The sequence below is a fragment of the Cynoglossus semilaevis genome, chromosome 4 (assembly GCF_000523025.1).
Source record: "Cynoglossus semilaevis isolate Cse_v1.0 chromosome 4, Cse_v1.0, whole genome shotgun sequence".
NCBI lineage: Eukaryota > Metazoa > Chordata > Actinopteri > Pleuronectiformes > Cynoglossidae > Cynoglossus > Cynoglossus semilaevis.
In genome coordinates this window covers 1,986,879-1,998,920 of record NC_024310.1, presented here as the reverse complement: position 1 = coordinate 1,998,920, position 12,042 = coordinate 1,986,879, and the positions used below count along the sequence as shown (strand labels likewise).

Genomic DNA, 12,042 nt, shown 5'->3' with positions numbered 1-12,042 from the left:
TTTCTATCTCGTGATTTAAGACAAATGTTGATGAAGTAGCGCGGCGTCGTTGTCATCGCTCTCACACCTAGCCTCAGCATTTTATAGGGCGGCTGGGTTTTGTCTCTCTGCTATTGTTAGCTAGCCTCGCCGCGGGCACTGGTTTCTCGAGGATAGGATCGAATTTTGAAGCGACTCGCTCTCGTCACAGGACTAACGCCAACCCCGCCCCTGAATATGAATAGTTCCCCTGAGAACGAAGTCAAGGCGATGTAGGACGCCCTCCCAGCTGTTTTTCTGTTTCCGACTTTTCAGTAAACACCGTGGCGTCAAACCATCAACCCTGAACCCTCAACCTGAAGTACAGAGCACGTCGGTTTGTTCCTCCAGGCTGGAGGAAAGAAGAAGAGAGCATTCAAGTGGTGATTGGCCGCAACAGCAAATAAACAACTTCCTGTTTAACGATTATTCTGTGGCTAGCTCGTGTAGCGTCGCGTCACTGAAAAAGTTTTCCACATTTAACCAAATAATCTTCAGTGTCACATATTGTACTTTATTCATTTTAGTTTTGGAAACCACATGAATGAAAAAGTGGTTTTGGCCTTTGCCTTACAGAGAGAAGGGCACCGGTTCGAGTCCTGATGGTTTTTCTGTGTGGAGTTGGTCAGTTTGTCAGACCAGGTCCTGCTCCTCTGCAGTCGTGAAGACTAATAGGTGTTAGCAGGAGGACAAATTGTGTCTTTAATCTGTGTCTTTCAGCTAATCTCTGGCCGACTAATTGTCCTAATTCATTCAGCCACAGTTGCCTCCGTGTTGCCTCCGTGTTGCCTCCGTGTTGCCTCAGTGTTGCCTCAGTGTTGCCAGTAATAATCTGCTTAATTTCGTTCCGCTCTTTATGGCACTTGTAAAGTTGAATTAATCTTGACGTTCCTAATGATCTGCCACCTTTAGAACGTCTGCCTATAAAAGATTCTCCACGTCAGGACACCGTCCCTCCTCCGACGCCTTTACAGCCTCAGTGAAAACGCTACTGAGGCGGAATTTAAATCCCGTTCAAGGGAACAGAATCTTTACAAGTTTGTGATTTAGTCAAATTAAAACAAGAAGTGTTGAAATGAGGGAAGGTCTGAGGATGAAAAGGTCGCAGCAGCAAACTGTCGACATGGATTCCACTAAACCCCTCTTCACCCATCTCCTCACCCATCTCCTCACCCATCTCCTCACCTGTGGACTCATTAAAACAAGTGTGGCAAGTGTGGAGTCCTGGACGTAGGTGCTGACTTTTCATCTCCAGAGAACCTGCTGACATCACGATGAGGGAGCCAGGACGATGTCGATGTTGTTGTTGTTTTTATCGGTGTCTGTGAAACAGGAGACGGTGAAGATGAAGGAAGATCAGACTCACTCACAGAGTCGGAGATTTACTGCTGTGTCATTTTTTACAGACTCAGCTGTAAAACTCAAATAGAGATAAGGAGTCGGGGGGCAGAGGGGGCAGAGGGGGGAGAAGGGTGAGTGTGTCGTCCTGTGTTCTCAGTCGTAAAGATTTACTAATCCTTACCCAGAAAAAAAAAACTAAAAATACCTGTGAAGATCCTGATAATTGTAGTATCATATTTAGTAGCGTCTTTAGAATAAACTTGTTGGTGAAACTGTTTTATTAACAGTCAGAACCTCAGTGTGACACAAAAAAAGTGATGGGGAATTAAATGAGTTTTATGGAGCACTGACTATATATATCATTTTTATTTTAGTTTTCTTCAAACCATCAGTATGTTACCACTATAAGTTCCTCTGGGAATCGAACCCAAGACTGCTTGAACTAACCGCTACACCATGGAACCACCACCATATACTGTACAATAAAGGGCTGATCCCAATAATCCAAGTCTTTGTGATAATAAGATCCGTCACATTCGTTTATGACAACAGACAAAATCAACGACATTTTAAACCCTTAACTCTGACTTCTATTCAAATACCAGATTGTTTTTGGGGTTTTTTTTTTATCGTAGAATTACCGTTATTTTCTGACAGTCCAACCCAAGGGACGACATATTGTTTTCAGAACCTCACGTCACCTCAGTGTGGCGGTGGTTAATGATGTGAGCGGGACAATGAGCACAACGAAAACCTCTCACACACTGACGTCCTTTATTAATCAGCAGCAGGTGTTAGCGCCACAGATGGTTAGCTGCTGCTGCTGCTGCTGCTGCGGCGACTGATTTTTTTTTTTTTTTCGTATTCTCCCCACGTCACCAGTTGAAGAGCCACAGACACAAACAGCCGTGTGGGCTGGAGAGAGGCCTCACAGCCAGCTTCCTTTTTCACACACCTGTCGCTTTCTTTTACCCCTTTGTTACCCTGTGTTTACCCCCTGGTGGCAGCGGAGAAGGAGCCACAGTCAACGTCTAACGCGATGCTGAAGGGGTAAACATCTGTTGATGTTTCCTTTAGAAGGAGCTGCCGTCAAACGGTCGTCAACGACCGGACGGTTTTACCCTGGACGGTTCACCAGCCAATCACAGGCCCCCATACAGAGGACAAAAAAACTGAGCTGTAAATCTGATTAAAAAAGGAAATGGGGTTTTCCAAAAAGAAGAAGAAAAATGAGGCTGACGTCTGTCCAAAAATGGAGCTCAAATCCAAAGACTTTTTGGTCTAACATTTGATCAACGTTGCTTCATTTCCTGTAGTACATCAGATTCCCCTGGGAGGGGCAGCGTTTCCATATGTGCACCATATGGTTTTAAAAATGTTTTCTACCATTTGCATTTTATACGGAGAAGTGTAGCAGGTGTCAAACTCAAGGCCTGGGGGCCAAATACGGCCCAACGAGTCATTTTGTTTGGCCCGCAGGAACAAATATGAACAATTTTTCTAACTTGAATAAATAATAATTATTGATGGAGTCGTTACAGATATACAGTCTTCCATTTAACAGCCCTGTGGTTTGACCCCCCTCTGCTGTATTGTTATCACACATGAGAAAATACAAATATACCAAGTATATTTTTTAATGAATGTACTGTGGTTTGACATCATTGTAAACAAACATCAACACGACTGTATGTGTGTTTTTTTCCGTCGCTTCAGTTCTTACTCTTCACTATCATAAAAAAACACTCCTCCCCCGCTCACCCCCCCCCCCCCCCCCCCCCCCTTCACGGTTCGAGCCACCATCTGTGTTGGACATCATGTGGTCATATTGTGTAGACATGGAAGCGTATGATGTTGTATCTGAGTCTGTCACAGCGGATGTAGATGGTCCTATACGGCGCTATTAATAGTGTGGTGTAGTTATGGCCCGCTGTGGAGCACATTAGTACTCTGTAGAGCTTTTAAATCTCATCGTGCACAGCCTGTGAGAATCATGGGTTTACTCCTCGCTCCCACTCCCGCTGATTTCAACCCCTTCAGTGGCGTGACGCTCCTTTGTGAGATTTGGAAAACCGGTCGAGGCAATCCCGAAATAGATTGTTCTGAAATTTTGAACATTTGACGCACAGCCGCCTCCGACTGAATTACCAGGTCACAGACAATTTGCCAGTGATTTGCCAGAGGAAAAAAAAAGAAGATTCCGGGACTCCTGCTGTTTACTCCCCATTTATAAATGAATATTTGTTATTCATACGATTCTTCTGTAACAAAGAGCTGAAATCACGTCCAGACGGCACAGATTACCTCCGTGTTTGGACGTCATGTCCGCTCAGACATTCTCTAAAGTCACAATCACATCAGTTTATTTTTTTCACCTGCTACCAGACTCCTGATGAGTTTTCAGGTCGGTGTTTTGGCCAATTTTCCATTCATTAAAATTGGATTATGACGAGGGATGTCCAATATTAACTTTTTGCTGAGATCCAAAATCCCCTCGTTGTCTAAACATTTAATCACCGGTTCTGATATCAACCGATAGACTGATAATATTTATTCATTTATCTGAACAAACCTCTGTGTGAGTTGTTGGCAACAGGATTCTGCATACGATTCCCTGATTATATAAAATGAGCTGCAATGCTGCCCTCTAGCGGCTTTCACTTTAATATACAGTTGTTTAGCCCACGGCCTAAATCAAGCCCACCGAACCGTCCAATCCGGCCTGTAAAATGAACATCAAACGTCAGGAAAAAATTTGATTTTTATTTCATTTTATGACACACAAGGTGTGTGATCAGAAAAAATAAATCTGTCAAACAGAGTTGTTGACCCCTGACCCCGAGTCCCTGTTAGATTTTGTTACGAGCAACATAACGCCAATTAAGGATTCTGGGTATTTTGAAGTGGAGAAGTACTTGAGAAATAATTCAAAAATAATGAGTACTATTATGAATAATACCTCAACGTTAAAAGTGTTTTTTTTTCTTGTCTCCCAGGTTTGGATCTGTGACTAAAGCCCGTGCAGAAGGAGCAGTAATAAAACAAAATGGGCAGCAGAACTGACGTGTTACGGCGGAAACCGCTCCGATGAAGCTCCTCCACCGAACGACCCAGACCTAAGATGCAGTTCTGACTGTGGGTGAGTGGTGAAACTGCAGTACTCCAGGAGTATTCAGTAGACCAGGGACAGTGAAGTGGTCACAAAGAGCCAGTGTTTAAATATAACTGCAGTGATGTCACGGCGATGCAGGGTTTAAACCCGGGATATTTAGAAAGGACGTCAGACTTCTAAAATCAAATTTAAAAAACAAGTATTTTTTAAAAAAAGTCTTGGAAGGAAAATAAATGAACAAATTGATAAATGATTATTTTTCACTGCTGCCTCATCAGCAACACAGACAACAACAAGAATAAAACCACTGACTGACACTCAGGTAGAAGATAGTCTCTTTTTTAGCTTTTTTTAAAAAAGTCTTGGAAGGAAAATAAATGAATTTTTTAAAAAAAGTCTTGGAAGGAAAATAAATGAACAAATTGATAAATGATTATTTTTCACTGCTGCCTCATCAGCAACACAGACAACAACAAGAATAAAACCACTGACTGACACTCAGGTAGAAGACAGTCTGCGCTCGATTGTACCTGGAGCGGTTGTTGTTGATTTCCAGGTGTAATCGTCTCCTCCTCCAGGTAATGCCGAGCCAAATAACCAATCCTGGAGATGCCGAAGAGAAGAGATATTCTTGCCATCGTGTTGATCGTGTTACCCTGGACTCTGCTCATCACCGTTTGGCACCAAAGTGCGATCGCTCCGCTACTCGCCATCCACAAGGGTGAGTAGTGAACGGCCGTGCACTTGACTCGTGCTGTCCCAGCTGAAGTGGCCTCTCCACTGTAGACGGCGTACTTCAGGTACAGACAACAAGAGGGCGTCCTCCTCAGTCACTGTGACTCAGTCTGGGAAATCCTTTTTACTACTATCTAAATGTTTATTGAAGAAAAAAAAACAACAGAAAAACAGATGTCATTAATTTAAAAATTACAAAATTTTAAAAATTTTAAAATACAAAAATAAACATGAATGAATGTTGGCTGTTTGCGTCTGCATTTTTTGAAAAAATGCAGAAGAAAATATTATTATTTTAGAAAAATATGTGGCACCAGAAACCTTTAATTATCCAGTTGATTTCCCAGGATTTCCAGAACATTTTAGATGCCAAAAATGGGTTGAACATTAATTAACATGAATTCATTAATTACACACACAGTTGAAATTTTAGGTTGTCAACCTGGATCGTTATTTGTTTATCTTCATCCTGAGCCCTGTCCTATTTTTTATTTATTTTTGTTTTTTTCCTGTGTGCTTCTGTCACTGCCAGTATAAACAGTTCTGGTTCCTTTCAGTTACTTTGACCAGTAACTTTGAACGTGATGTCAGTTTAACCGAGCTCAGTCATTTCCTGTTTCACTAATGAAAGGTTGAATTGGTCCAAGTGTCCAAGTGTCCAAGTGTCCACTTAAACTGTCTATGGTTTCATGACCATGAAGCAGCAGCAGCAGCAGCACAGGTGCAGCCGAGGACACTGTGTCATTACTGTCACTGTGTCCACAGGTGCTGCTGTTCATTTTTCTCTCTTTATTACCTGCACGGCTGCCCGACACTTAGGGTGTGAACTTGAAGAACTTTACGTGATGTTCTTGGACCGGCACCACAGTCTGACCTCACAGAACCGGGCTTTTCACTAGGAAAACATTTTGAGTCTTAGCTGATTTTTTTTTTCTTAAATCTGTCGGTGCTTCGTAGTGAAAGAGCGTTTTGTTGGAGCAGCAGAGGACGAAGGGAGTCTGTGGGAGAACAGGGACGTCCGATATTTACTTTTTGCCGATATTCAAATTGCTGATATTGTCCATGTACTTAATCTCTGATTCCAATATCCAAAAAAAAAGAGCTGCAATGCTGCCATCTAGTGACTTTCACTTTCATATACATCTGTTTTTCCCCAAATCGATTTTTAGGTCAAATATAATTTGGCGAAACTCAGGCATTTAGTTTTTGGGTTTTCAGTATTGGAGAAAAAACCGATAACGATTCTTACTGGGTTTTCAGTATCAGAGGAAAAACCGATAACGATTCTTACAGATGTTACATAATTCTGCTAATATCGGGTAATATCGTAGACGTAAGAACCAGAGCACACCCACAGGAGCCACAGGTTTTCCTGACGTCTCCTCACACGTCCTGCGTCTTGTTCTGTCTCTCTGTCCAAAGCTGTGTTATCCTCTCACGGCGCTTGCTCTCACTTTTTGCAGCCTGTCACCACCTAGTAAAAGAGATCTTTATCTTTCCAGAGAGGCTTGCGGTCCGCCAGCACCGGCTCTCAGGTACACTTTACCCCCACTGGGTCTAAGTCACCTGAGGCAAATACACGGTGCGGCGCACGTTTGCACTAACGCCTCGCATGTCGTTTATCTCCAAATCTGCAGATGGCGGCGTAGAGGGCAAGAGGGAGACGGGTGGTCAGGCGCAGGACTCCAAAGAATACTGTGCCTCAGATAAGGACATAGTGGAGGTGGTGAGGACGGAGTACGTCTACACGCGGCCCCCGCCCTGGTCCGACGTGCTGCCCACCATCCACATCATCACCCCCACCTACAGCAGGCCAGTCCAGAAGGCCGAGCTGACGCGTCTGGCCAACACCTTCCTCCATGTCCCCAACCTGCACTGGATCCTGGTGGAGGACTCTCAGAGGAGAACGCCTCTGGTCACGCGCCTCCTGCGGGAGACGGGGCTGAACTACACCCACCTCAATGTAGAGACGCCCAGGAACTATAAGCTGCGGGGTGACACCCGCGACCCCAGAATCCCTCGAGGGACCATGCAGAGAAACCTGGCCCTGAGGTGGCTGAGGGAGACCTTCAACCCCAACAGCAGCCAGGCGGGAATCGTTTACTTTGCTGACGACGACAACACCTACAGCCTGGAGCTGTTCGAAGAGGTGAGTGCTGACAAACTACGTCAACAGCTACCTCAACAACTACGTCAGTGTTAAGTCTTGGATTGGATTGAAGTGAATTGAATTAGATCAGATTAGATAGATATTAGATTAGTTTGGATTTGATTGGATTAGATCAGTTTGGATTAGATTAGATTAGATTAGATCAGTTTGAATTAGATTAGATTGGTTAAGATTAGATTAAATTAGATCCGATTGGATTAGGTTGGTTTGGATTATATTAGATCAGATCAGATCAGGTCAGATCAGATCAGATTAGATTAGAAATGAGATTAGATTGGTTAAGATTAGATTAAATTAGATTGGATTGGATTAGGTTGGTTTGGATTAGATCAGATCAGATCAGATCAGATCAGATCAGATTAGATTCGATTAGATTCGATTAGATTAGATTAGAAAAACATTATTGATCCCTTTCAGTAAAAATATTGTTTAATCTTCATTCATCACGGTTCATTTACCAACCACAGGATTTAGTCCCTGTGGAACTGTTTTCAGGAGCACCAGCAGAGTCACTCCAATGCAGTGCAATAACATTAAAGTCTTTAATTTACTAATGCAAATAAACCTTCATTAAGTGGCAAAGGTAAAAACATACAGCTCTGAGAGAGAGAGAGAGAGAGAGAGAGCAGTACATGAACTAACCACTGGGGGTTTTTCTTTTGTTGTTTTATTATTAACCCTTACCTAACCAGGCTGATTCCATGAGATGGAGAGACTCTCCTTCAAAGGAGATCGAACCAAGATCAGAACTAGAGAAAAAAAAACCCCAGTATTTAAATTATAAGCATATAATAATTATCTTATACATCAATGGCTCTCAGATTCTGGGCTGTGAGCCACCTGAAGCTGTCATCTCCATGCCAACTAAACTTGTGCTAAAAGGCTGTCATCGAGAAAAGCTCTTTTTTTCTTTAGCTCAGTTGGTCTCCCAGCCCATTGCTTCCTACGCTGCCCCCTATGTGTGAAGGTAAAGCTGTCTTTTTGTGGATGGAGATACAAAATTAAAATTTTTGAAATGAAAATATTAAGTTTATAACTGCTGCGTGATTTCACCTCACGTCCAGTGACTTTTGGTGACCACCAGTTTAATTGTTGCCCTTTAAAAAGAACGTGTCACGCACACACAGTGAGTAACTTCATCATCCTTGGACTGTTCCCTAACGAGACTTGGAAAACAGGATTGTGCAGCCAACATTTGCAAAAAAAAAAAAAAAAAAGGAAAATCTTCTCTCTTTACACATGCATTTCAAATTAAAACGCACACAAATTGGAGAGTTTGGCCGTTTCCCTGCGCTGTGTGTTTACGGACAAATTATATCCGAGAGGGTAAGAAAAATAAATCCTGTGGAAAAAATAAATCGGGGCATTTTTTAGCTCCTAACAAGCCGAGTCAGTGGGTTGAAGCCGCGAGCTGAAGTTTGGGCACATAATCAGTACTTTTCAGGCCATCCATCTCCACATCAGTGGAATTACCTGCGAGGACACGCTCCGACTGCTCGGCGTATTAGCCTGCAGTCTTGTTAGCAGTGCAGACAGGGTGTGGAGTAAATGGAGAGCCCAGTATTGACGGGGCCTGTCATTACCTTTCTGTGGGAATCAGCTGAAGTGCTCCGTCTCCCCGCGAGGCCCTCCATCACTTCCAACAGCCTATTTATGGGTCAGAGAAATGGCCCTGAGGGGGTGAGAGCAAGATGGAGAGGGGGGGAGAGTGAGAGCGCGGGGCGGAGAGGGGAGGTAGAGAGAGGGAGATAGGGTAGGAGGAGAATGAGGAAAAAAAGAACTTGACAGCCACATGGACAGGAAGTGGACGGCAGATGGAAAATAATTTGCTTATGTGTGGATAGATTTATGGGCGCTCACATTTTCACAGCGAGATAACAGAAAGTTTGAAAAAAAAAAGTGTGAAAAGAAGGAGAGGAGAGGAGAGCGTCGCGCCTGATCTCGGCGTGCTAAAAATAACCTTATTATTTTGTCCTGGTTAATCTAAAGCAGGATACGTCTGTGATTCTGAGCTGAGGGAGACGGCGCGCAGCCTGTGATCACTTATATAGGTTGACACGAGCGGTTGGCTGCGAGCGCTCAGCGTCTCTTTCATTCCGCCCGCCAACAGCAGCGGTTTCCTTCTCTCACTGTCAAATCAGAGCTAAATCAGGGGCGAACAATCACAGATCTGTCCACGCAGGAAGACACAGATTTAAACTGTCAACATTTGTGATTTGTCTTCACACGATCTGCAGCAGTGCTTTACGATTCACAGTAGATGACTTATGAAATAGTGTTTCGTGTGTTTGCCTTACTGCAACAGGGTCAATGGTTCAAGTCCATGGCTAACAGATGGTCTGTAGGGAGTTGTTCTCTCTGGTGTCGGTGTGGATGTTCTCCTCCAGGATCTTCCTCAGTCCTTTTTAAAATCCAAATTATTAATTATGATTATATTTGTTTTTGGACAAAGGTTTGTGGGTAAGTGGAGGTGGTTGTTAGTCTCCAGATGAAATGGCAAACCTTTCCGGACTGTGATTGGCTCCAAAGCCTCGACCCTGAAAAGAACTAAACAGTTCATTTATCATTATTTATGTCTTTATTAATTCATCCTTAAATGAATAAATCATTTATTTTATGTAATTTGAAGAGAAGAATGTGAAGCGTTCATGGCTCCAGTATTTGATCGGACTCTGACTCCAACCTTGTTGTCTGCTATTTTGGTAGAAAATCAGAACAGATTAATTTTTTAACTGCTCTCCTCAAGATGGCGCTCTCCCCACAGGAAGTAAACAGAGAGCGATGAGTCTCACATTTCAGTACAGACAAGAAATTGACAAGTCTGTTTGGCGTTTCCTGTCAAAGGCCTGATTGATGTTGCCTTTTGAATCCCGTCACACTTCTGTCTGCGGCGAGTGGCGGCGAGCGTGGATGGCGTTGGCATGAACTGGTGATGAGTTTGGATGAAGTAAAACCTGGCCAGAAAAACGAGGCAGTAGTTGGTGATAAAAGTACAGAGTAGAAGAGGGAATGTGGAGCTAAACTATCATGGAGCCGGTACTTGATCTGTCTTAACACCCGGGCCTCATTAAGACCCGGTGTCTTATCTGGACGCTCCACACAGCAGCTCCCACTAATGCCCAGATCTACTGATTCACCCAGCAGTGGCAGCTGCTCCGAGCTGTTTAACCCCAGCCGTCCTCTGATCCTCTGAAGTGACCAGAGGACGGCTTATCGCATCACACACCCGTCAACACAGCAGCTCCAGAATGAGCCGGTTATTGGCATTTCATTTGCCGAAAAAATCTTCTATGGAACAAAAAAAACAAAGACTAACAAGCTAACGAGCTGGAACGGTACCAGGCGCTCTCTGTGAACTCTGGACACCGGTGTTTCCAAAACATTTTTCCTGAGAATCCATATCGAAAAAAGTCACAAAACTTAGACATTATTGTAAACTCTTGGGAGACGCAAGACGACCCAAAATAAATCTCTTGCGACCCACCTGAAGGTCGCGACCCAGTCTTTGGGAAACAATGCTCTAGAGCAGGGGTGCCAAACATACGGCCCGTGGGCCAAAACCGGCTCACTAAGGGGGTTCAATTTGGCCTGATGAGTTTTTCGTGTGGAAAAAATTGTTTTGTCAAATTATATTTCAATAAATATGAATATTTTCTAATGCACCTTTACGTATTTGCAGGAAAATAAGGAGGGAAAACAAGTACTGATTGTTATTTATGGTAATTATGTTACGACTGTTCTGACCCACTTCACATATAATTGGGTCGCATGTGGCCCCTAAACCAAGACGTGTTTGATCCCCTGCTCTGGACAGTACCAGTCTCAGCACAGAGCGTTATTCTGAAAGCGACCGTCCACCTGAAAAAAAAAAAAAATCATTATCATCATTATTTGTTTTCCACTGAATTCAGTTAAATGACCGACGGTTGTAAATCTCCCCCTTTCCGTCTCATTATCAGACTTACCTTTCATAAGAGGAGAGGATCTTCCAAATGGCCCTCAGTGAGGAGCAGACAAAGGGAAGTGCAGCAGGGCTGTTTGATGCTGGGAGATAAAAGAACCAAGCAGAGAAAAAAGAAACAGCAGCAGAGAAGAGCGCTCCTTGGAGAAACATCTCAGCCAATCAGGAAGCTCCTTTCTCTGCTCCTTTCTCGGAAATGTCCGTGTTTGTGCCCTTTAAAGACAGTCGAGGACAATTATCTGATGGTGGAGCAGCTGTTTAATGGTCTACGTTTGTGTGTGTGTGTGTGTGTGTAGCCGAGGTGAAGGCAGTGATTCAGCTCCATGGCCCGGTGGCTCAGTCAATATTCGCCATCTTTCAAAATGAATAATAGCAGCAGCTCTAAGAAGCCTGTGTCCAGGCGGTGGCAGCTGATGCCTGACAGTGTCTCACTGTCATGTAGACTTTTTTTTTTTCTTCCACTTGACTTATCTTCCCCCTCGCCTCCCTCATTTCTCTTCTCCCCTCTGCGCTCACCAGATGAGATCAACCAGGAAAGTTTCAGTGTGGCCCGTGGCCTTCGTGGGCGGCCTGCGGTACGAGTCCCCCAAGGTCAACGCAGCTGGAAAGGTCTACGGCTGGAAGACGGTGTTCGACCCCCATCGACCTTTCGCCATCGACATGGCGGGCTTCGCCCCCCACCCGCGACTCCTCCCCTTCACGCCC

General features: G+C 44.0%; 1 protein-coding gene across 1 annotated transcript in view; it reads left to right on the top strand.

The window, feature by feature from the left end:
• LOC103377670 (galactosylgalactosylxylosylprotein 3-beta-glucuronosyltransferase 1) overlaps window positions 1-12,042 on the top strand; it is a 65,964-nt gene that overhangs the window by 49,624 nt on the left and 4,298 nt on the right. Inside the window, exons 3-5 of the mRNA XM_008308555.3 lie at window positions 4,356-4,498; window positions 5,050-5,192; window positions 6,844-7,355. Coding sequence (XP_008306777.1) covers window positions 5,081-5,192; window positions 6,844-7,355 — 624 coding nt within the window. The 5' untranslated portion in view covers window positions 4,356-4,498; window positions 5,050-5,080. The remainder of the gene's footprint in view (window positions 1-4,355; window positions 4,499-5,049; window positions 5,193-6,843; window positions 7,356-12,042) is intronic.